The 22,583-nt window shown below is 38.8% G+C and overlaps 1 protein-coding gene across 1 annotated transcript; it reads right to left on the reverse strand.

The window, feature by feature from the left end:
* Positions 1–560: 560 nt before the first annotated feature.
* LOC133554635 (guanine nucleotide-binding protein G(t) subunit alpha-2-like) lies at positions 561–9,465 on the reverse strand. The gene is made up of 9 exons (XM_061903602.1): positions 9,143–9,465; positions 6,861–6,903; positions 6,330–6,471; positions 4,830–4,987; positions 4,609–4,737; positions 4,404–4,533; positions 4,170–4,323; positions 1,593–1,804; positions 561–1,345 (listed from the first exon to the last, which is right to left on the reverse strand). The coding sequence occupies exons 1-8, from the start codon at positions 9,246–9,248 to the stop codon at positions 1,614–1,616; spliced, it is 1,053 nt and encodes a 350-aa protein (XP_061759586.1). The 5' UTR covers positions 9,249–9,465; the 3' UTR covers positions 561–1,345; positions 1,593–1,613.
* Positions 9,466–22,583: the final 13,118 nt, after the last annotated feature.

The raw sequence follows: 22,583 nt of genomic DNA on the forward strand, positions 1-22,583 counted from the left end.
GATGTTAAGAGAGAATTGAACATAAAAATATTAAAATTGAAAGTGATAAAAAAAAAAAAACTTGTTTATTTGGAGTAACACAAAGCTAAGGCCAAACAATTATCCCAAAATTTCCTAAAATGACAAAAAGTGCCCAATATACACTCAGGGTTTTATATATATATATATATATATATATATATATATATATATATATATATATATAGTTTAGCCAAGTCTCACCCCCCGCCAAACTACAAAAAAAACGCGACTTATAGTCAGAAAAATACGGTAATGCCTTTTTTTAGACTGCATTCTTTGACTTTTAATTTCCGGCCCTCAGTTGAAAATATTTTGGACACCCCTGGCATTGATAAACTAATGTATTGCTCCATTGTGAGGAAATAAATGTACAGGGTCTGTTTCTTTTAGCACTTACTATTAAAATATGGTTTAAATTAGCTCCATTACGCTTAAAATGACCTTCAGTTACTTTAGCTAGCAACTTACTGAATTTTATCATACATCTTTCCAGTTTGCACACGATGCTGGAATTGAGCAAACAACGACACAGAGACACGTGAAGTTAATGCAGCTTTAATACATACCTCTACATTTCATAAGAAAGGATCAACTGTAGCTTTGCATTCCCTTTTCATTAATAAAGCATCACTCCTTTGTACTGTTCCCCCCTCTCTGTTTTATTTATATGTATAAATATACTGTATATGATCTGTATATAACCATTTACATGTCAAATGTTATCGTTATTGTTCAAAATATAATGAATTAACTACTCTTATGTACAAAGTTTGTCTAACATGTTTGACCGTCAGAAATACATTGCTTCGGTTAAAATGTTGGGTGAATTGAAAACATCAACGCTATTTAAATTATATTACAATTTGGTTTGTCATCTCGATATTCTGCAGGCATATGCAATATACTTTTTCAGCAACATTTTATAGTTTAAATATCAAGACCACAGCCACTACTGTACTCGAAAACAAAAACAAAGTAGCGATGATGCTACACAAAACATGAATCTTTAATTCTGGGTTCATTGTCTTTTCTTTCATTACTGGTCTCAGGGATAATAGTAGTCAGAGGGGAGCGATGAGGTCATCTTCGAATACCAGATGCTACTAGTATTTGCAACTGAAAAAACAGTAAAAACCTGCATGTCCATTAAGGGTTGACTCTCGACCTTGCCCTACTTGCAGGATGTAATTGTTGAAGATGTGCTCGGAGAGGAGCTGTCATAGAGTTGCCATGGAGGCGCTGGCATGATCGCAACAAACCTTGGTGGATCCTTGGTGCTCCATCAGCAGGCTTAATTTCAGAGTGGGAGGGGCCAAATTAAGTTCTGCGAAAAGAAGACGTGTGAAACATAACTTTGTGAAGAAATTGTGTAAGATTGTGTAAATCCTGCATTGCTTATAGAGTATAACCTTATAGATGATCAATAGACTGCACACGATTTGTTTTCTTTGGGAACATATGCTATCATTAAAGTACATTTTATCTTGGAAGTATCTTTATCAGAAGATGACAAGATGTACGGACACACTTTTTTTTGGGACTGATTTGTCTCGTCATATCTAAGAACCTACCTGGGGTGACCGCAGATCTGCTTAGAAGAGACCACAGTCTTTAAGGTTCTCCTTGATGATGATGTCTGTGACAGCGTTGAACACAATCTCGACGTTCTTTGTGTCTGTGGCACAAGTCAAGTGGGAATAGATTTCTTTCACGCCCTTCTTCATGTTCAGTTCCTCAAACTGCGCCTTGATGTAGTTGCTGGCATCTTCATACGTGTTTGAACCTGGAATAAATAAACATCACTTGTCACATACTTTTTAGCAACTTTAGCATCTTGGTCAAATCTTTTGAAACCCTGAGCTGATCGATATTTCAATCTATAATATTGGTGGACCAGTCAGGACACCTGTTTTGCTATGGTGGGACATAAAGGTTGTGTTCAGTGCTTGAAAAATCAGTCGAGGTTTGTCACTGTTTTAGTTTCTGGTTACTAATTTGAGTTTTCAACAGCAGCTTAAAAACAACAGTGTTGTCAAAATTGGTTTAAAGTTGTCATACTTGATTATCTAAAACAGGGGTCTCAAACATGCGGGCCAATTGCGTCCCACGAGAAGTTATTATGCGGCCCGCGCTTTGATATGACAATTTAATGTTGGTGCGGCCCGCGAGTTTAATATGAACAGCGCTTGACAGCGTCATACTTGCCAACATCCCCAATTTTCCATGAAGACCCCTGAATTTCAGGGCACCAATTCTCTCGAAGCCCCTGTCAATTTTTAGCAGATCAACAATATTCAGGTGGTGCCATAACGGCACTGCCTTTAGTGCCCCCTACATCCTGAACTGACAGCGTGCAAGCCCAGTTGTATGTTGCATCTGGCCATGTGAGACGCACATGTGGTATAGCAAGATATATTTGATCAACAGCTACACACATCACACTAAAGGGGGGCCGTAAAACATTTTTTTAACACTGTTACACTTATGTGCCAGACTGTGAACCCACACCAAACAAGAATGACAAACACATCTCGGGAGAACATCCGCATCGTGACACAACATAAACACACCAGAACTATTACCCAGAATCTAACTCTTCCGGGCTACAATATACACACCCCCACCCTCCCTACTTGCGTCGGTTGAGGTGTTGTATATTGTATCCCTGCAAGGTGTTCTGGGTATTTGTTTTCTTGTGTTTAAGTTGTGTTAGAGTGCGTAAATTCTCCCAAAAAGGGTTTGTCATCCTTGTTTGGTGTGGGTTCACAGTGTGTCGCATATTTGTAACAGTGTTAAAGTTGTTTATACGGACACCATCAGTGTGACCTGTGTGGCTGTTGAACAAGCACGTCTTGCAGTCACGTACGTAAAACTTTTCAAAGCTCACACAACATGATAAGGAGCCGGCACATTGGTTGAGTAATATAAAAGCGTGCGCGATGACATGTAGTGGAGCAGTAGTCTTCTTTTGGGGGGTGCGCGGACCCCTGAAGGTACTTGAAGGTATGCCAAGGGACAAGTGAGATTTATTAAAAACATTCTAAAAAACAGCAGCAATTCATAAATCATTTATACATATGTTTATTGAATAATACTTCAATAAAGTATGAATGTAAGTTCATAAACTGTGGAAAAATAATACAACAATCCAACTTTCAGTGTTGACAGCTAGACTTTTAGTGGACATGTCCCATAAATTTTGATGTTAAAGATTTATTTTTTTGTGAAGAAATGTTTAGAATTAAGTTCATGAATCCAGATGGACCTCTATTACAACCCCCAAAGAGGGCACTTTAAGTTGATTACTTCTATGTGTAGAAATCTTTATTTATAATTGAATCGCTTGTTTATTTTTCAACAAGTTTTTTTAGTTATTTTTATATCTTTTTTTCCAAATAGTTCAAGAAAGACCACTACAAATGAGCAATATTTTGCACTGTTATACAATTTAATAAATCAGAAACTGATGACATAGTGTTGTATTTTACTTCTTTATCTCTTTTTTCCAACCAAAAATGCTTTGCTCTGATTAGGGGGTACTTGAATTAAAAAAAATTTCACAGGGGGTACATCACTGAAAAAAGGTTGAGAACCACTGTTGTAGAGGACGTTAAAAGCACTGCAGTCACGGCAGCCCTTAATAATGTCGGCCGGGTGAAAATTGGGAAAAATTCGGGAGAATTGTCAGGAGGTGCACTGAAATTCAGGAGTCTTCTGGAAAAATCGTGAGGAATGGCAAGTATGTTGCTAGGGCGGGAAAGCATTCATAGAAGGTGAATTCATTAAAATTACATGTTGGATTTTTTAAGAAATCTTTTCTTGCGGCCCAGCCTCACCCAGTTTCTGCATCCAGTGGTCCACAGGTAAATTGAGTTTGAGACCCCTGATCTAAAACAAACTGGGTCTAACAGGTATTTGAGTGACTTTGGCAGAGGTGTCTCGACTTTTTCCACAAAACTTTTTCCAAAAATCGAAGGATTGACAGTCACACATTAATATTCTCCTTTTGTTTATAAAAAGCTACAACCAATCTGCAACCAATGCACCCTATGCTGTACTAACTTTCTTTGTTTTGACTGTGACCTTAAGTTTTGTTCGTCATTTTCTTATATGTGACCATTAAAGCATTAACAAGTAGTTGTTTGTACCGTCATAGTCTGGAAAGCAGATGCTCAGGTGGACCTTTTTGATCTTCTCCTCAAAAAGATCTTTCTTGTTGAGGAACAAAACAATGGAGGTCAGCGCAAAGAACCTATGGTTGCAGATACTGTTGAATAGATGGAGGGACTCGTGCATGCGGTTCTGAAATGATAAGAAAGGAAGAGAGTCTTAGGCGAGTGGTTTTTAGGATCTTTCTTGACAGCTCGTGGGGTCCAACTCACCACTTCGTCATCCTCGACCAGCACCATGTCATATGCACTGAGGGCGCCGCAAAAGATGATGCAGGTCACACCCTCAAAACAATGGATCCACTTCTTTCTCTCTGACCTCTGGCCTCCTACATCGAACATCCTATGTACCAAAGACAATCTCAGTCGGACTTATAAGGAATGGAAAAGTTTTTCTTTTTCAAAGTGGGTCTTTTACCTGAAATGCAACTCTTTGCAGGAGAACTGTTCTTCAATGATACCAGTTGTTTTGACTCGAGATCGCAGCACATCCTGCTCAGTAGGGAGGTAGTCAGGTTTGCAGATTCTGTCCATTTCGTTGAGGTAACTGAATGATAAAGAGAGTGAAATCTGTCACCTCATTATTGCATTTACTGTGAGGCAGCTTGGTGTCCTCAAGAGTTGAAGACGTGGACTTACTAGCCAGCAGAGTCGTTGAGTTGGTACTCAGCAGCTCTTTCGAATCCGGCCTGCACGCCGGAGTCTTTCCACAACTTCTGGATGACATCAGCCAGCTCAGGAGGCATGGTACCTTCCTCGATGGAGTCGGACAAGTTTTGTAGCTTCTGAGCGTTCTCCTAAAATTCCAGGAAAGTAGAGATCCATCAGAATTTCGTTGTACTTGTGCAACGACAATGAAGAATTTCTTCTTCGACCATCACACTCTCAACTTTCCTGGCTCTGTGAGAAGTGCAGGGAAACCTGAATCGAATGTCTTTAAATTAACTCAACATATCTCGCCAAACTTGCATCGGATAGATTAATTTCTCAAGTGGGTTTTGCTTTTCCTTCGCCGTTTTTGTGAGACCCAGCTTTCACGGTCTCTACTTATACTGAAAATCATGGTCAAGCGAGCTTTTGTCCTTTTATTGTAGGGTACAGCTGTCTCTGTCTTGGTGGCTCATTACAATATAAAGCAACAATAACTACTGTGCAACAGCTGCCTTTTAGCGTGAAGACACTGGTCTCACACACAATTTACCGGTAGGTACACATTCAGTAGTTGTTGTTTTTTTAATTAAAGTAACATTTGTTTACACTTTAATGACATTTATGAATGTTAGAAATTACAATGCATAATGTGTGAATGTGAGTGTGAATGTTGTCTGTCTATCTGCAATGAGGTGGCAACTTGTCCAGTGTGTACACCGCCTTCTGCCAGATTGTAGCTGAGATAGGCTCCAGAATAAGCGGTAGAAAATGGATGGATGGAATATTTACCACTGGACTAAATGCCTCAGTTAATATCACATACTATATCACCAAAGGGTGAGTAGTTTGGCGATATTTAAGTTTTATTTGGTTAATTTGGGACATTTATTTATACTTGTATGGCAGCTGGAAATATTTAAAAGCCAGATTCTTGAATCTGACACCATTGCCATTTCTTTCGATGCTTCGCCCAATATCAAACATCAGCAAGAGTTGAAGAGTTTTAGTTTTGATCGGTTAATTCGGAACACTTATTTATACCTTTATGACAGTTGGGAATATAAAAAAGCATGATGCATACATTTGACGCCCTTGTCGCTTCTTTAGATGCTTTGCCCAACTTTAAACTTCAACTGGGGGTTAGTAATTTGGCTTTAATTTACTTTTATTTAGTTCACTCTGTACATTTATTCAAACTTGTATGACAGGTGGGAATATAAATGTGACATCCTTGCCACTGCCTTAGATGCTTTAACCGACTTCAAACATCAACAAGGGCTGAAGAGTTTTGCTTTACTTTAGCGTGATTTAGTCATTGACAGAACTCTTAGTAATGGTTGATGGCGACCGCTTGACCCTGTATTTTATAGGTAAAAGTTGTTTCTAAATGCAAACAAATTGCTGGGTGGCCAGCATCCCAGAATAGATTGCGTTCCGCCTCAGAGGTTCCATTGTAATTCAAAACTATCTGGTGTAGTCATAGTTGACCTGTGCAGAGGGAGCACCGAAGTCAATGCCCAGAATCTCCATGCCTCTGATGATAGCCAGAGCCGACTGCAGGATGTTGCCATAAATGATGGCTCTGAACTCAAGCTGTTCCTCTTTTGTGTAACCGCCTTGATGCAGAATCCTGTACACAAGATGGTGGAAAGAGTGACGGTGAGTATGTTGGTTGAAGTTTATTTCGAACGCGTACACAGTTTCAATATCATACAGCACATATTTTACATGTTTTCATTTGTGTTGATGAATGCAATACTGCATTAGGTCCACTACATATGTAAACACTTACAAGGCAAAGAGCAACAGAGCCTTCCTGCCTAAAACAAGTGCTGACAAACGGGAGTAAGCGGATGTTTAACCTATTGACCTCAGCTAGGGGCTTCAGCAAAGCCGACATCAAGGCGGGACGTTGAGCCAGCCAACCAATCAAAATAAATCAACTGAGCCGCACTCTTGAGTGCTCACACACAGTGACACAGTGTGGATGGAATGGTAAATGCAATTGAGTCCACTTACTTCATTTGCTTAACGATGGTGCTTTTCCCTGACTCTCCAGCACCTGCAGAGAAAAACAGAGATAGGGGACACAGTTTACCTCTGTTTCTCTTCAACGTTGCACAGACACGGGCTGAGCCATAAAGGGGCAAAATAATGTGCATTGAAACATGTTTTCCTTTACGATATGGTTACTTACGCAAAGGCTCACATCTAAACATTATATTAAAAACATTAAATAAACGGTCTTTATGATGCAGTTGCCCTGCATAATCCTCATGATATAACCGCTCTAAGCATTCATCCACTGTCCCTCTCAGGGTCGTGGGGGTGCTGAAGCCTTTCCCAGCTGCATTCGGGCGGAAAGTGGATACCTCATCACAGATAGACAACTTTCACACACGAGGGACAATTTTAGTGTTGCTAATCAACCTATCCATTCTCATTTAAAACCCCTTACCTTTTCCTATTGATCAATTATTACATACTGGGGGTGGGACTCTTCCAACAACTCACGATTGTCGAGTCAGATTCTTAGGGTGACGATTTTGTTCTGAATTGATTCTCAATCGAACACGATTCTTGATTCAAACCGATTCTCTCAATCTATTATTTAGTGTGAAATGATAAGTTACAGGTAACACAATTTTAAATTTCTTTTTAGCTGCTGACTTGACGTATACGCAGAGTAAGCATAGAAATGGCATCAAAGCATTTAGTTTTTTTAAATTTGTTCGCCAAAAGAAAACAGTTTTTATTTATTTGTATCAATTTTTGAAACGTGAATCCATTTAAAATCGGAATAAAATAAGAATTGCATTTTTTTAGGGCGCCTATTATACACACTGCAGACCACAACAAAGCCTCTAAACAGTTTTTTTTTTTTTTAACTAAATGTTTCTTACACATGACTTATTCTTAGTTGTATGTATTTTAACTACTTTGCAGCACTTTGTGAAATATATATTTTTTTTAAAATGTGTTTTGTAAGTAATATGGATCGGGAGTAAGAAAGATATGTCATATTCTCTTGAGAAGCATTATCCTCTGCAGTGGATATTTGTGTTACGCAAATCCCTGCATAATTAAGTTGTCTTTTTAAGCCGCAGTTGAGACTTTTGATCATTTTGAGAAAAACACAATCGCCAAAGCAAAAGCAATTGTTGTTTGTGATGGGGTAAATAGGATGGAACCATTGGAAGGTTTGCTATGATTACTGTTTTTTTTGTTGTAATTTTAAAGACATATAGTGGTTTGTTTTCTGACCATTGCAGACTGTGCACTTGTCGCATAGTTCCCAAGCTTAACTAAGCATTTTCTATATTTTTTAAAATACATTTCAGATATTTTGCTGATTGAATGCGGGAGGAAAGGCATACTGTACAGCAGTTGCTCCTAAACATAATTTCCAACATGCATCAGCTACAGTATGTTTACACCCAGCTGGAATTTAACTGAATAATCATAATGCAAAATGGGACTACTACTATGTGAGGGAAAGTAAGTACATTTCATTTGTAACATGTTTTTTTACAGATAAAATCACAAAGCACTGGTGAAGTAAAACACCAATTTAATTTAAACAACAGGGGCAACGTCATAAAAATATGAAGACAAATTTTCATATTTTTTTCATGTGTCGCTTGAGGGATCAGCAAAGACCACCAACAAGTGGATCTGCCCTAAACCTGTTAGCTAATTGGATTGACGTATCGCTGCTTTGCTGCGATTCATTTAGACCAAAGGCTGTGATCTCTTAAGCGCCAACGTCCTTACATAAGAACTGAAACGTCTGTGCCTCGCTTGTGCTATTTTTTTCTTTTTCAGACTTAGCGTGCTGGTCATAGGTCCCAATTTAAAGCTTGCTTGTAACTCTTTGCAGACTTAATCATTCAACTGCAGAATCTTCTTTATATTCACTATAGACTTGCAGTCGGATCTTACTCCTGCTGTCTAATCTCCTCCATCCCATCTCCACTGCTGACAGGTGCGAGCAGACCTTCTGTCTTCCTAATAAATGAATGCAGCCTGCAAATCCCCTAACATCCAACCAATGTAGTGATGTCTGCCACTTAAATGTGCAGCAAATCAGCCTGCATCCTCATCTGAATATGTCAGGTTTGTTCTGCTTATAACTTCCATCTTCACTGTTGTTATGCATTGTTAAGAATAATTCCTCATCTTAACCTTCTTGCATGTCTCCACTGGACTGCTCTGCAAATGTGACTGTCTTCACAAGTTTGCCAAGAGAGGCAACTCTATATTTTGCATTCCAAACAAGACAACCTCAGAAGTGCACTTACCAAGCAGTAATAATTTGACCGTCTTGGAGTCCTTGTCAGCATCTTCCTGAAGTTGCTTTTCCAACTCCTTGGACTTTTTGTCCTCTGCGCTGGCTCCCGCACCCATGCTTTCGGCCTCCGCAAACTCAAGATCCTCAAGGATGGAAATTTTGCCGGTCCTCGGTGAGCTGCTTTAGAGAATCTTGGCGCAGCACTAATTGTGCCGAAAGTCGATGTCTGGGCGGAGTGGGACTGCTTTGAGGGAGGTGCTTTGGCCTTCCTGGTTTGCTTGGCGTCTTGTCAGTTGAAGATCAGATAAGAGACTCTCAGGGCTCACTTCAATTCACAAGCTCTGCCCAGCAAAGCTTCACCCTTTAATTCCCTCTTCCTAAACCCCTTACTGAGGAGATGACTCTTCCTGATTGGCCAGCCAATCCAATTAGTCTAACGGGGCCTATATGTGAAGGATGTAAAGAAAAGGTAGTGGTCAATTTGTGTCTTTATGACTGATTGAAATACACGGCTGTGAAGTTATGGTTGGCTTCAGAGTGCATAGTGTAGTTATATATGTATAGTTGCCCTATTATATTGTTACATATTCGTCCCTATTTTTAGTTGTTGTCACTTTTTACTAACAAACTTGTTTTAAAGCTCAATAAAAACGTGCTGTAAGTAGTGCTGTCAAATAAAAAAAATTTAAAATCAAATACTGTTGGATTTTTTAAAATTATGTTTCATTTATTTGAAAAAAATCACACAGAATATCAATAAGGGCTGGAAATATAAAAAATGTTTTATTTTAATCAGATTTATTACATTTGTGAAATTTAATTAATCATGATTAATCACTGGTTTTAATTCCAATAAACTTTTTTTTTTTTTTAAAGCCCAATATTTGGACACAAATGCAGGAACATTTTTTAATTTCTTACTTGAATGGAGTCCATTTATTTGCTCAAAACTGTTTTTTTTTTGTTTTTTTGTCATTAATCACATGAGTTAAATCGTTATTTTGGACAACCCTCGTTGTAAATTCTGTAGATTAGGGATTCGTAAACTGTGGCACACGTACCTAATGTCATGACTGGTTCATTTATCTACTTTTGACTTTTTTTTTTTTTTAATTCATTCTTATTTCTGATTATCATTTTTATATTGATATTATCTTGATTTTGTGTGTACTTAATGTCATATTTTTTTCATTGTGGTACTTTTTCATTGCTCAGAATATTGTTTGTCTTTGGTACACTAATGGGTATATTGTAGGCCTTTGGTTCCTTGCTTTATTTTTGCCGAAAAAAAAAAAATATATATATATATATATGTATATATTTATATTGCTCTTTTTTATTTTTGGTATGACTATTATTAAGTAAATTCCAAGTTATTGTTTTTTGTTGTTGCTATTTTTGTAGTACAAAGAATATTGTTTGTCTTTGGTACACTAGTGGGTATATTGTAGGCCTTTGGTTCCTTGCTTTATTTTTGCCTATATATATATATTTTTTTTTTATATATATATATATTGCTCTTTTTTATTTTTGGTATGACTATTATTATGTAAATTCCAAGTTATTGTTTTTTGTTGTTGCTATTTTTGTAGTACAAAATCTTATTATTGATCATGCAGTAGAAAAATGGATGGATGGAGGGATGGATGGATGTTGTATTGCATTGTAATCTTTTGTTTTGTGGTTATGTGATGTTTTTTGCCTGGACCCCAGGAAGAAATAGTTTGTATTGCGGTGTAGACTAATGGGGATCCTTAATAAACTAAACTAAACTAGTGGTACGCATGCTTCTTCTAGTGGTATCTCAAAATAATCACTTAAATAAATAATCAAACACAGTGTTACTGTTCAAACTGTGTGTAATTTTACAGTGGCAAAAAATCTTAAATGTGTTTGTTAAATAAAACCTTGTGTTTTTAATGATTATGTAAGCCAACTACGCGACTGTATTTTATTGTTGGTGATTATGGTGGTACTTGAAGAGCCAAGTGTTTTGTGTGGTGGTACTTGGTGAAAAAGGTTTGAGAACCACTACTGTAGAGTATAGTATCTATTGTACGATTCTAATAATGTGTATGAAATTGCAATTGCTGTACAAATGTGCTGCTGAAATTGAAACACGTAATGCATGTATTTGTAAATATGATTAAGTAAATGTGCTTTAATTCAACAATAAGCTGGTTTTGTTACAGTGTTGCAAAGTCAATGCAAAATCATGGGTTGATGAGGTATGTATGAGTTAGTTTTTTAAAATTCTAATATATATATATACATATATATATATGTATGTATGTATGTATGTATGAATGCATGTATATATGTATATATGTATGATACTTATTGCAGCTTTTATTTATATATTAGACGCCTTTTACTTAATATGCACAAGCACTGTTTTTAATATGTGATAATGCCTTTTATATTGTGTTTTGTTTGTTTTATGTACTGTATGTGATTGTATGTCTTTTTGGATGTTGGAGTCTGCAATAAAGCTTGATTAATGTAATAATGTAAAATAATGAATTATGAAAAATAGTTGCAAGGTACAGCTTCAAAAAAATGGTGTCATTAAATTCATAAAAAATGCGGACGGAAGGGCATAACATTGGACTGACAAGTTTAATGTTACCTGTAAACATACAATTTGTGCTCTTCATATTTAACCTGAGGAGCATTATTTTTGCAAGACCCCAAAAATGACAATATAGCATGTTTAGTTAGGCAACTATAATATTCAGATTATGAATGAGGCCGTGTAAATATGTAGAAAATAAGGAAACATGTTTATCTGTTTCCACAGTAAACTTATTCATGTCAAAATATGACAAAAAGTGTTATAGCGCAGGGCGGTTAAGCATTCACGCTTTCAGCCGCGTTGCATTCGCTGACCGGTGGGCTCTTGACAGCGGTCACATGGACGAGCAAGGAGGTAAGCATTAAGGTCTTGTAAACGTCTTACAGCTAATACGTTTAAGTCCCAGGTGGTGTGTTGTACTGATAAATAGAGCAACTGTCACTGCACCGTGCTCTTCTGTTGGCTGTAAGTGTTTGCATGATCTCAATGTTTTACACGGGGTTGCGTAATCACTTTCAATCACTTTTTCAACAAAGTACCCTTTCTCTCCTGTGAGAGATGCAGGGAGAAGATGAGCAGGGGATAAGGTCAGACATGAAGAGTTGACGGGGGGAGTTCAGTGTACGGGTGTTGTGGCTTTGCATGTTGCATGAGCTCTGACACTTACACTACATACTGCTGGTGTACTTTCCAATCTCTCTAAATTGCCCACAGGTGTGTGAATGCTTGATTGTCTATATGTGTCCTGTGATTGACTGGTGACCAGTGCAGGGTGTGTACTGTGCACGCTTATCACCAAAAGTCAGCAGGTATAGGCTCCCGCTCACCCGTGACACCAGAAAAATGGAAAGATCAGCGTTTGTTCAAACGTTTTCCACAATGGGCCGCATTGAGATCAATTGAAGGATGATACATTGTCTACATTAAAGATACTAAAAGCAAACCCAAAAATGTCAATATATGCTAAGCCAGCTGAACAAAATATTTACGTTAGTTTTGTGTTATTGTCAAGTTTCAAACACTGATGACATCTATTGAACAGACGAGAAGCAAGGAATCATGCAGGGACAGAGTTCAATTTGGCTCAATGAGGAGACACGTGTTTTGGGCTGTATTCTAGTTACAGATCCAAACTACATTCTAAAAGTCCAGCCTGCGTGCTTCCTCTATTTATTTACAGTTAGACACAATATATGATTATACAAAAATGCAAATGTGTTGACGCTGGTGATATCGTCTTGTCTCTACTTTGTCTGCGTCACGGTGGTGTTCGGCCTGGGCAGTCAGCAGACTGGCTTGCAGTCTTTTGGATTGCCAGGTTTGCACGGACAAAGAAAAAAACTACTTCAGCACAATTGACAATAATTATAGCAACGGCCCTTAAGAATAAAAGTTGTGTGATAATATACGTATACATAATTATTCAAACAGTTATACAGTAGGTGACAAAGTAAACGCATGCTATATCTAATAACTAGGGCTGTCAAAAATAAGGACTTGACTCCTGCGATTAATCACATAAAATATTGCATCAATCATATATACCAAGCTTAATCACGCAATTTAATTTGACTACTCCTTTTCCTTCTTATCCATTCTAATAATAAAATGTCATTTTCTTTTATTAAGGTAATTGCAATTTTTAAGTCGATTAAATGTAGTTAATGCATGTGATTAATCACAAAAAGTTATCGCATTTATCATGTTTCAGCACAGATTATTCACCCAATTGATTTTGACCCCATTGCTGTGCTCTTTGACAAAAATGGCTTTCTAACACACCCCGATGGGACACCAGATAATACGGTTAACAATTTTTTTAGCAAATAAATCATGTATATATGATTTATCCATCCATTTTCCACCATTTGAGCAAATTTTAACCAGACAAAACAGGAGGAATGTAAACATAAGCAGAAAGACTCTAATATTCACGTTTATAATTAGGCTGTCAAATTTAACATGTTATCGCACGAGAATAATCACATTAAAGTTATCACACTAACACTAACTAGCACTAACTCCATCACTACAAGTGAAAAATATGGGCATCGATTTCGATTGTGACTGTTGTGTACTAGACAAAGGGAAGGAAGCTACACCAGGACAGAACTGCGGTTTTAGAAGGTTTATTAAAACCTTTGATGAATGTGTGGGGTGTGTATGCTACCACTAGAGAATGAATGCGAACTATGTATGGAAATTACCAGAGGGTCTTCTCTGTGCTTGCTGGATGTATCTTTCGTCGAATCCAAGGGGGAAGGCAAAGAGGCAGTCAACACGGAGGCAAACGGTCTGGGACTGGAGAGAGGCAACGATGTCCGGGTCCAAGCAGTGGTCATGGATCGGGGAGGGCAAGCAAAGATCCAGGAGGAGGTCGTGAGGCAGGACACGTTCACAGAAGACACTGTGGAAAACACAAAAAACATCAAGTCGGGATCGAGGAAGAGCACAAGAAGGCGAGCAAAGAACAAGGGAGGAGTGCCAGACGTGATGCTTACTCAAGGGAGATTGGCTACGTTCTGGCGAAGGTCTCCTGGCTTCACTGGTCTTTTATGCCGCTCCCTCTCGTCAAGTCCAGGTGTTTTGATTGATTGTGTGCAGGCTCGGTGCTGCGTGGGCGTGCTGCGCTCAGCACGAGTGGAGGCGTGTCTGAACACGCTGTCAGCGGAGGAACGTCTTAGCGCGCTGTCCGAGGAAACGCGGGTTCGACTCCGCGTCATGACAGTGACCTTAGTTTTATACCAGATATAAAAAATATAACAAAATATCATCTTAACAATATAGCCAGAGTTCGCCTAATTCTCTCTCAGGGCAACACCGAGACAGTAATGCATGCTTTTATCATTTTATTCCAAGTCGTATAGATTATTTTAACACCCTTGCTTTCTGGTCTTTCTAAAAGGGTTATTGCACCTTTACAATTACTCCAAAATTCAGCGGCACGTGTCCTGATGAAGACCAGAAGGCGGGCTCATATTACACCAGTTTTAAAATCTCTGCATTTGCTCCCGGTGTGTTTCAGGATCCATTTTCGTCTTATGGTTTGGAAATGTTTTTTATGGTATTGGGCCTTCTCATCTTTCAGATTTGCTTTTACCCTATGAACCTTCCAGGCCCTGAGATATTTCGGCACTAATCTCCTAATTATTCCAAAAGTCAGGACACAAGTCATGGGATGGCATCTTTCCACCATCATGGCCTCTGTCTATGGAACAGCTTGCCGGAGGACCTCAGGGCTGCAGAGAACGTTCAGGTTTTTAAGAACCGGCTGAAGACCTACCTTTTTGATTTGGCTTTTACCTGATATTAATTATTTTATTGAACTCATTTGTATTGTACTTTTTATCCTATTAGTAATGCAATATTTTGTTTAGTTTTATGTATTATATTTATTTCTATTAATCTTCGTATGTCTTATATTTTATTTTTTATCTGTACTCATGGTTCGTACTATTTTCCAAGTTGTATTATTTTTATTTTCCAACGTTCCTCAGATGAGCCATCTGCCTCTGGGGTTATCGGCCGTGCTTGTGGGGGTGCCTTTGTCTCAGCGTTCTGGTGGCCATGGTCTGATGACCTCCTAGTGCAGATGGCTCCCGTGATAGTGTTTACTCACATGTCTCCTTTGTACTCAGCCATACAATCGTTTGTCCATATAGTTGTGTGCGTGTGTGTGTGTGTGTGTGTGTGTGTGTGTGTGTGTATGTGTGTGTTTGATATTTGTGTCCGTGCGTGCATATGTTATAAAGGGGGATATGGGTCATCGGAGTATTGTTTTTAACTTTGTAAAGCACGTTGCATTGTATTTCTTTTATGTATGAAAAGTACTTTATAAATAAACTTTGATTGATTGATTGATTGATTGAATGATTGATGTCTAGGATGGTGGACGCTGTAAATCAAACCTGGAACCCTCAGGTTACTGGCAAGGTCGTTCTACCATATGAGCCGTCTAAATGTTGTTACCAAATTTTGAGCAAATAAGGTACGTATGTATGAATAATCATGATTAATCACAATTCAAAAGTGCGATGAATCTGACTTAAAAAGGAATCATTTGGCAGCATCTGAATGTTTGTGTGGGAGTGATAGCCTTTGCCAAATCACCTCCCCAATTCCTTTCCCTTTCACCCGTTTGGACCGTGTTAGAGTCTACTTCTGTCTTGAGATACCTAGCACGGCCCCCTCCCGTCACTCCGCTAAGCGTGTTGCGTCCTTAATTGCATGGGGCAGGCTGCTTGAGGCTTCAGAGTGCTTCCAAAGAGGCTAATTACGGTGGCACATCTACTGACGCCAACCAATCTCATTAGGCCGACGATGGCGTAGCCCTGCTTTCTGCTCCGTCTCTGCGGCGCTGATCTGTTGACGAGATTACCCAGAGAGTCCCGGCTCAATCAGAGAGGCAGCCGATTAACACCTGTGTTTTTTCTCTATTTGGCCGATTATGATGTTTCTTTAATGCTTCATGGCAGGGCTATTCAACTACATGATGAAGAGGGCTGCAGTTTCCGGGGCCCAAGGTTTCAGGGGCCCAGGCTCTCAGGGGCCAGACATCAAAATTTGGATGCTTCTTTAGAAAGTGCCCCCACAAGTTGTATTCCTTGGACACTGTTGACCTAATTACAAAGTACCACATCAGCTTCCACACTGCACTGTCACTAAATTCATCATTCTGCCCTCGCTTCTTGCTTCCAGCGTGTGCAGCTTGACAGATAGTAAACAGCATGAAGGGTTTTGTTGATGATCGATGCTCCTTTCTTTCTTCCTCAGGTTTATTTTTTTATATGTCTTCCTTTATTTAGGCTTGTAAGACTGAATATACTGTATAAACCAGGGGTACTTTTTGACTCGGGGGCCGCATTGAGTTTAAAAAATTTGCCCGGGGTTGGGCTATATATATATATATATATATATATATATATATATATATATATATACATATATATATATATATATATACATACATATATATATATATATATCATAGTTGCCAACCTTGAGACCTCCGATTTCGGGAGGTGGGGGGTGGGGGCCGTGGTGTGGTTGCAGGCGTGGTTAAGAGGGGAGTAGTATATGTACAGTTTTTGTGTGCGCAGTTGTGCACTGCACTGTCTAAAAGCCGTAGAGGATATTGTCAAATATGCATGATTGATTGATTGATTGAAACTTTTATTAGTAGATTGCACAATACAGTACATATTCCGTACAATTGACCACTAAATGATAACACCCAAATAAGTTTTTCAACTTGTTTAAGTCGGAGTCCATCCATCCATTTCCTACCGCTTATTCCCTTTGGGGTAGAGGGGGCGGCTGGTGCCTGCCTCAGCTACAATCGGGCGAAAGTCGGGGTCCACGTTAATCAATTCATGGTACAAATATATACTATCAGCATAATACAGTCATCACACAAGTTAATCATCATAGTATTTACATTAAATTATTTACATTATTTACAATCCGGGGGGGTGGGATGAGGAGCTTTGGTTGATATCAGTACTTCAGTCATCAACAATTGCATCAACAGATAAATGGACATTGAAACAGTGTAGGTCTTAGTAGGATATGTACAGCCAGCAGAGAACATAGTGAGTTCAGATACATTAGAAATACATTCGATTATTTACATTAGGTAATTTACAATCCGTGGAGATGGGATGTGAATGGAGGAGGGTATTAGTAATGGGTTAAAGTTGCCTGGAGGTGTTGTGGTGCATGTACAGTAGATGGCAGTATTGTCCTGTTTAAGAGTGTCACAACATTGCTGTTTACGGCAGACAAACTGCTTTACGGTGGACGAAAACGTGACTGCTGTTGTTGTGTGTTGTTACTGCGCTGGGAGGACGTTAAGGAAACTGCCTAAAAATAAACCCACATAAGAAACCAATAACTCGCACTCGATCATTCTACAGTTATAACGTCATTGGGCAGACACGCTGTTTATATTATGGGAAAGCGGACGTAAAAACAGGCTGTCCTCACTCAAATCCACATTGAGGCCACGCCCCCTCCAGCTCCGCCTGAATTTTGGGAGATTTTCGGGAGAAAATTTGTCCCAGGAGGTTTTCGGGAGAGGCGCTGAATTTCGGGAGTCTCCCGGAAAATCCGGGAGGGTTGGCAAGTATGATATATATATATATATATACATACATGTGTATACATATATATATATATATATACATACATGTGTATACATATATATATATATATATATATATATATATATATATATTAGAGATGCGTGGATAGGCAATTATATCACCCGCAACCGCATCACCAAAGTCATCATCCACCCGCCGTCCACCCGAGCCAACATTTTATCAGAACCGTACCCGCCCGCTGAAATACATCAGAGGTCGGCCGCCTTTACCACTCACAGGGCTATTCAAACCCGTTTCACAGAGTAATAAAGACAATTGGAGCCGCTAACGTTCTCGCGATAATCCAATAGCATTCATCCTGATGACAAGAATATGGGCGTGCTGTTAAGCCATTGGCTTTGACACCTTCAACAACATGTACGAACCGACTGTTAGTCCGGCAACATGATGTGTGCAGCTTCCGCAATCACACGTACAAGATTGAAAGGCATACTGGGTGATACAGAGTACACTGATGGTTGTGATATAAACAACTTTAACACTTACTAATATGCGCCATGCTGTGAAGCCACACCAAAAAAGATTGACAAACACATTTCGGGAGAACATCCTTACAGTAACACAACATAAACGCAACACCACAAATACCCAGAATCCTTTGTATCCGTGACAAATCCTGAATATATTTTACACCCCCGCGCCCCCAACCCCGCACACCTTACCGACGCACAGGGGGGTGGGGGTGGGGGGCGTGGCGGGGTTTGCTGCTAGCGGGGTGTATAAAATAGGATGTCTTACGGATACAAAGGATTCTGGGTATTTGTTGTGTTGCGTTTCTGTTGTGTTACTGTGAGGATGTTCTCCCGAAATGTGTTTGTCAATCTTGTATTGTGTGGCTTCACAGGTGGCGCACATTACTAAGAGTGTTAAAATTGTTTATATCACAACCATTAGTGTATTCTGTGTCACCCAGTATGCCTTGCAGTCGTGTGCGTGTTGTTGCGGAAAACACACACAACATGTTGCTGGACTGACAAGCAGATCGTACATGAGGTAGAAGGCGACAAAGCCAATGGCTTCATGGCACGCCCTAATACTTATTATCTGGGTGACTGCCGGCTGTCATTCTAGAAAATAATAGCGACTCCTATTGTCTTCTTCGCTTTATGACACATGTCTAAAATGGCACTTTGAATGGCAAAGGATACCGATCCCAGAACCACGTATATCAAATATTCCCGGATGGTTCAACCGCCACCCGCCCGAATCTAATTAAAATCTATTTTTTCGTCATGTCACCCGCCCGACCCGCGGTTTATCCGCGGACTCCGCGGATGAGACCACAAACCGTGCAGCTCTAATATATATATATATATATATATATATATATATATATATATATATATATATATATATATATATATATATATATATATATATATATATATCTATATCTATATATATATGTATATATATATATATGTGTGTGTATGTATATATGTGTGTGTGCATGTATATATATATATATATATATATATTAGGGCTGGGCAACGATTAAAAATTTTAATCGAAGTTAATCACACTATTTCTCCGATTAATCGCGATTAACTGCATTGTATACGCAAAGCCCAATAATGAATTCAAAAGTAGTATGTAGTGCACCTTTATTGGAATATTCTCCCACATGAACAAAAGCGCCAAAACATTTGTTGTGCAAACACAATTTAAATCAGTCCTTCTTAAACAGTAGCAGTTAAATAGCATATTTTATGAAAATAAAAAAAATTTAAATACAAACATTTAAGCTTATTGCCACTGCCAGGGTATTTAAGTTATCCTGTTTGTTATGGAAAATAAATATAATCTACATACAAATCTCTGAGCCACAATCATAACATCCGAACAGGCAATTTCTGAGGTAACAGCAGAAACATTTTTTTTATCAGGGATCTTATGTTTAAAAAACCTATATTATAGGTAGTGGGCTGTTTTAGGGAATTTTTGATCAAATTATCTGTAGTAGCAATATTAATAATGTTGTGTTTATTATGTGTAGTGCACTTAAAATAATTATGACCATATCTAGGAATTGATATGACGGGAATTTTCAGATTGTTTGCTTGGTGCTTTGATAAACTGAACGCATCATATACATGGTACTATATTGTGATGTTATGAGGCAGGGAATAAAACAACTACCCTACCCAGCATGCAAGAGGAGTGACGAGCATGCGCGGTAGCCCGGTATAGGTTGTGTCGCCATGACGGGATCTTGTATGTTGTGATATGCACGCTCTGAAAGTAAACTTTAAGAACTCAGCCAACACGCCTCGTCTGTATTATTCATAAATAAACAGACAACACATATACTCCGCTGCTTCACAGGCCGCTGGATGTAGCCGGCAAAGTATTCCCACGCTAGCTAGCCGGTCTAGAAAGCACGCGTCATTCAGTCCAAAACGGCCCGATCTATCCACATTCAGAATTGTCTGGCGGTCGTAAGTGATCCCGGAGTGACCACGCTGTAAGCCAGCCATGAAATTTGCAGAATTGTCCGGTACTTTTGCCAAATGTTCCATCTTTACCAAGAGAGCCTCAACGCCGAAGCCCGTCCGGGCGTCGCCATCTTATTAAGAAAAGGCGTTAACAAAATAAAAGCATGTAAACAACATACGCAAATGTGCGATAAAATATTTGTCGGCGTTAATAGATTGATGAGTTAACTCGTAATTAACGCATTAACTTGCCCACCCCTCATATATATATATATATATATATATATATATATATATATATATATATACACATATATTTACATATTGTGACAGTTTGACCCCACACTGTCACTGTTTGAACTTTGGCTTCCTCTCAAACCATGCACATTTTTTCTAGTCAGTGGAAAGCATGCTCAACAAACAAATTGTAAGCTGTCACTCACCATGGCTCTGCATGTCTGGCTAAAAGAGTCAGGGTGGGGCTGAAGGCTTTATGTAGGTGAGCACACCTGCTTTGACTAATTAGGCCTAATTTGGGCCAAACCATGATTGTCAGGAGCTGGGTGTTGAAGAGGGACACTGGACATTTGAAAGTTGTGTTGTCTAAACCTGAATACACTGTGGACAAAAGTGGCTGCTTTAAAAATGCAAAAGTACTATGTGAATTCTTTTAGACATCTGATGGTTATTTATGGTTAAATTTACAAAATAACTGATTCTTAATTTCCCCTGTCAAATTGGTGCCAGCTAGTGGGCGGGGCTATGGGCTATTTAAGTGGGGAAAATGCCATTTTTCTGCAGTCTGCTACCTGTCACTGCCAGAGGAGGTTTTCTGTCCTGACCAAGAGTTTCGGTCGTCATACATCAAACAACTACTGAGATTGTTGGTTCTTTGTCTTCCTGTTTTTTTTCACCTTTTGACACTTTTTGCGATTTAAATAAATGTTTGTAAACTGTTGCCAACTGCGTGACTTGCCATCCTTGATTTGAAGTCTGGTTTGCAAAGGTTACATTACCTTCACCCGAGGCGGGGTGTGACACATATATGTGTGTGTGTGTATATATATATATATATATATATATATATATATATTAATATCAATCAGTAATGCTGACGTATCAATCCGTTGTGGTGAAGAAGGAGCTGAGCCGGAAGGCAAAGCTCTCAATTTACCGGTCGATCTACGTTCCCATCCTCACCTATGGTCATGAGCTTTGGGTCATGACCGAAAGGATAAGATCACGGGTACAAGCGGCTGAAATGAGTTTCCTCCGCCGGGTGGTGGGGCTCTCCCTTAGAGATAGGGTGAGAAGCTCTGTCATCCGGGAGGAACTCAAAGTAAAGCCGCTGCTCCTTTGACATCGAGAGGAGCCAGATGAGGTGGCTCGGGCATCTGGTCAGGATGCCACCCGAACGCCTCCCTAGGGATGTGTTTAGGGCACGTCCAACCAGTAGGAGGCCACGGGGAAGACCCAGGACACGCTGGGAAGACTATGTCTCCCGGCTGGCCTGGGAACGCCTCAGGATCCCCCGGGAAGAGCTGGACAAAGTGGCTGGGGAGAGGGAAGTCTGGGCTTCCGTGCTTAGGCTGCTGCCTCCGCGACCTGACCCTCGGATAAGCGGAAGATGATGGATGGATGGATATATATATATATATATATATATATATATATATATATATTATATATATATATATATATATATATATATATATATATATATATATATATATGTCTTGATTTGATTATCCAGAGAATAGTGCTTGATACCGTGGTAGAGCGCAATATGTAGGTGTGGGAAAAATCACAAGACTACTTCATCTCTACAGAACTGTTTCATGAGGTCTACAGAACTGTTTCATGAGGGGTTCCCTCAATCATCAGGAGATTTTTTATATATATATATATATTACATATATATATATACATATATATATATATAAATATATATATATATATATATATAATATATATATATATATATATATATATATATATATAAATAATTTTTAGACAATATGATTTGCTTGAGCGACTAGAGACACAGAGAGTAACAAGTAGTAGAAAAAAATAATTAAAAAATATTTTTTTTTTATATATAAACATGGGATTTCCCGCGGGCCGGATTTTAGACGTTGGCGGGCCATAGTTTGGGACCTTTGATACAAACAATACAAAATATAACATTCATTCTGTATTTTATATAAATAATAACCCTCATGTATGTTACATAAATAAAAGAGAAGGTTTAATGTTAATACACACAGCAAACATTGC

This window comes from Nerophis ophidion, linkage group LG06, assembly GCF_033978795.1.
Source record: "Nerophis ophidion isolate RoL-2023_Sa linkage group LG06, RoL_Noph_v1.0, whole genome shotgun sequence".
Lineage (NCBI taxonomy): Eukaryota > Metazoa > Chordata > Actinopteri > Syngnathiformes > Syngnathidae > Nerophis > Nerophis ophidion.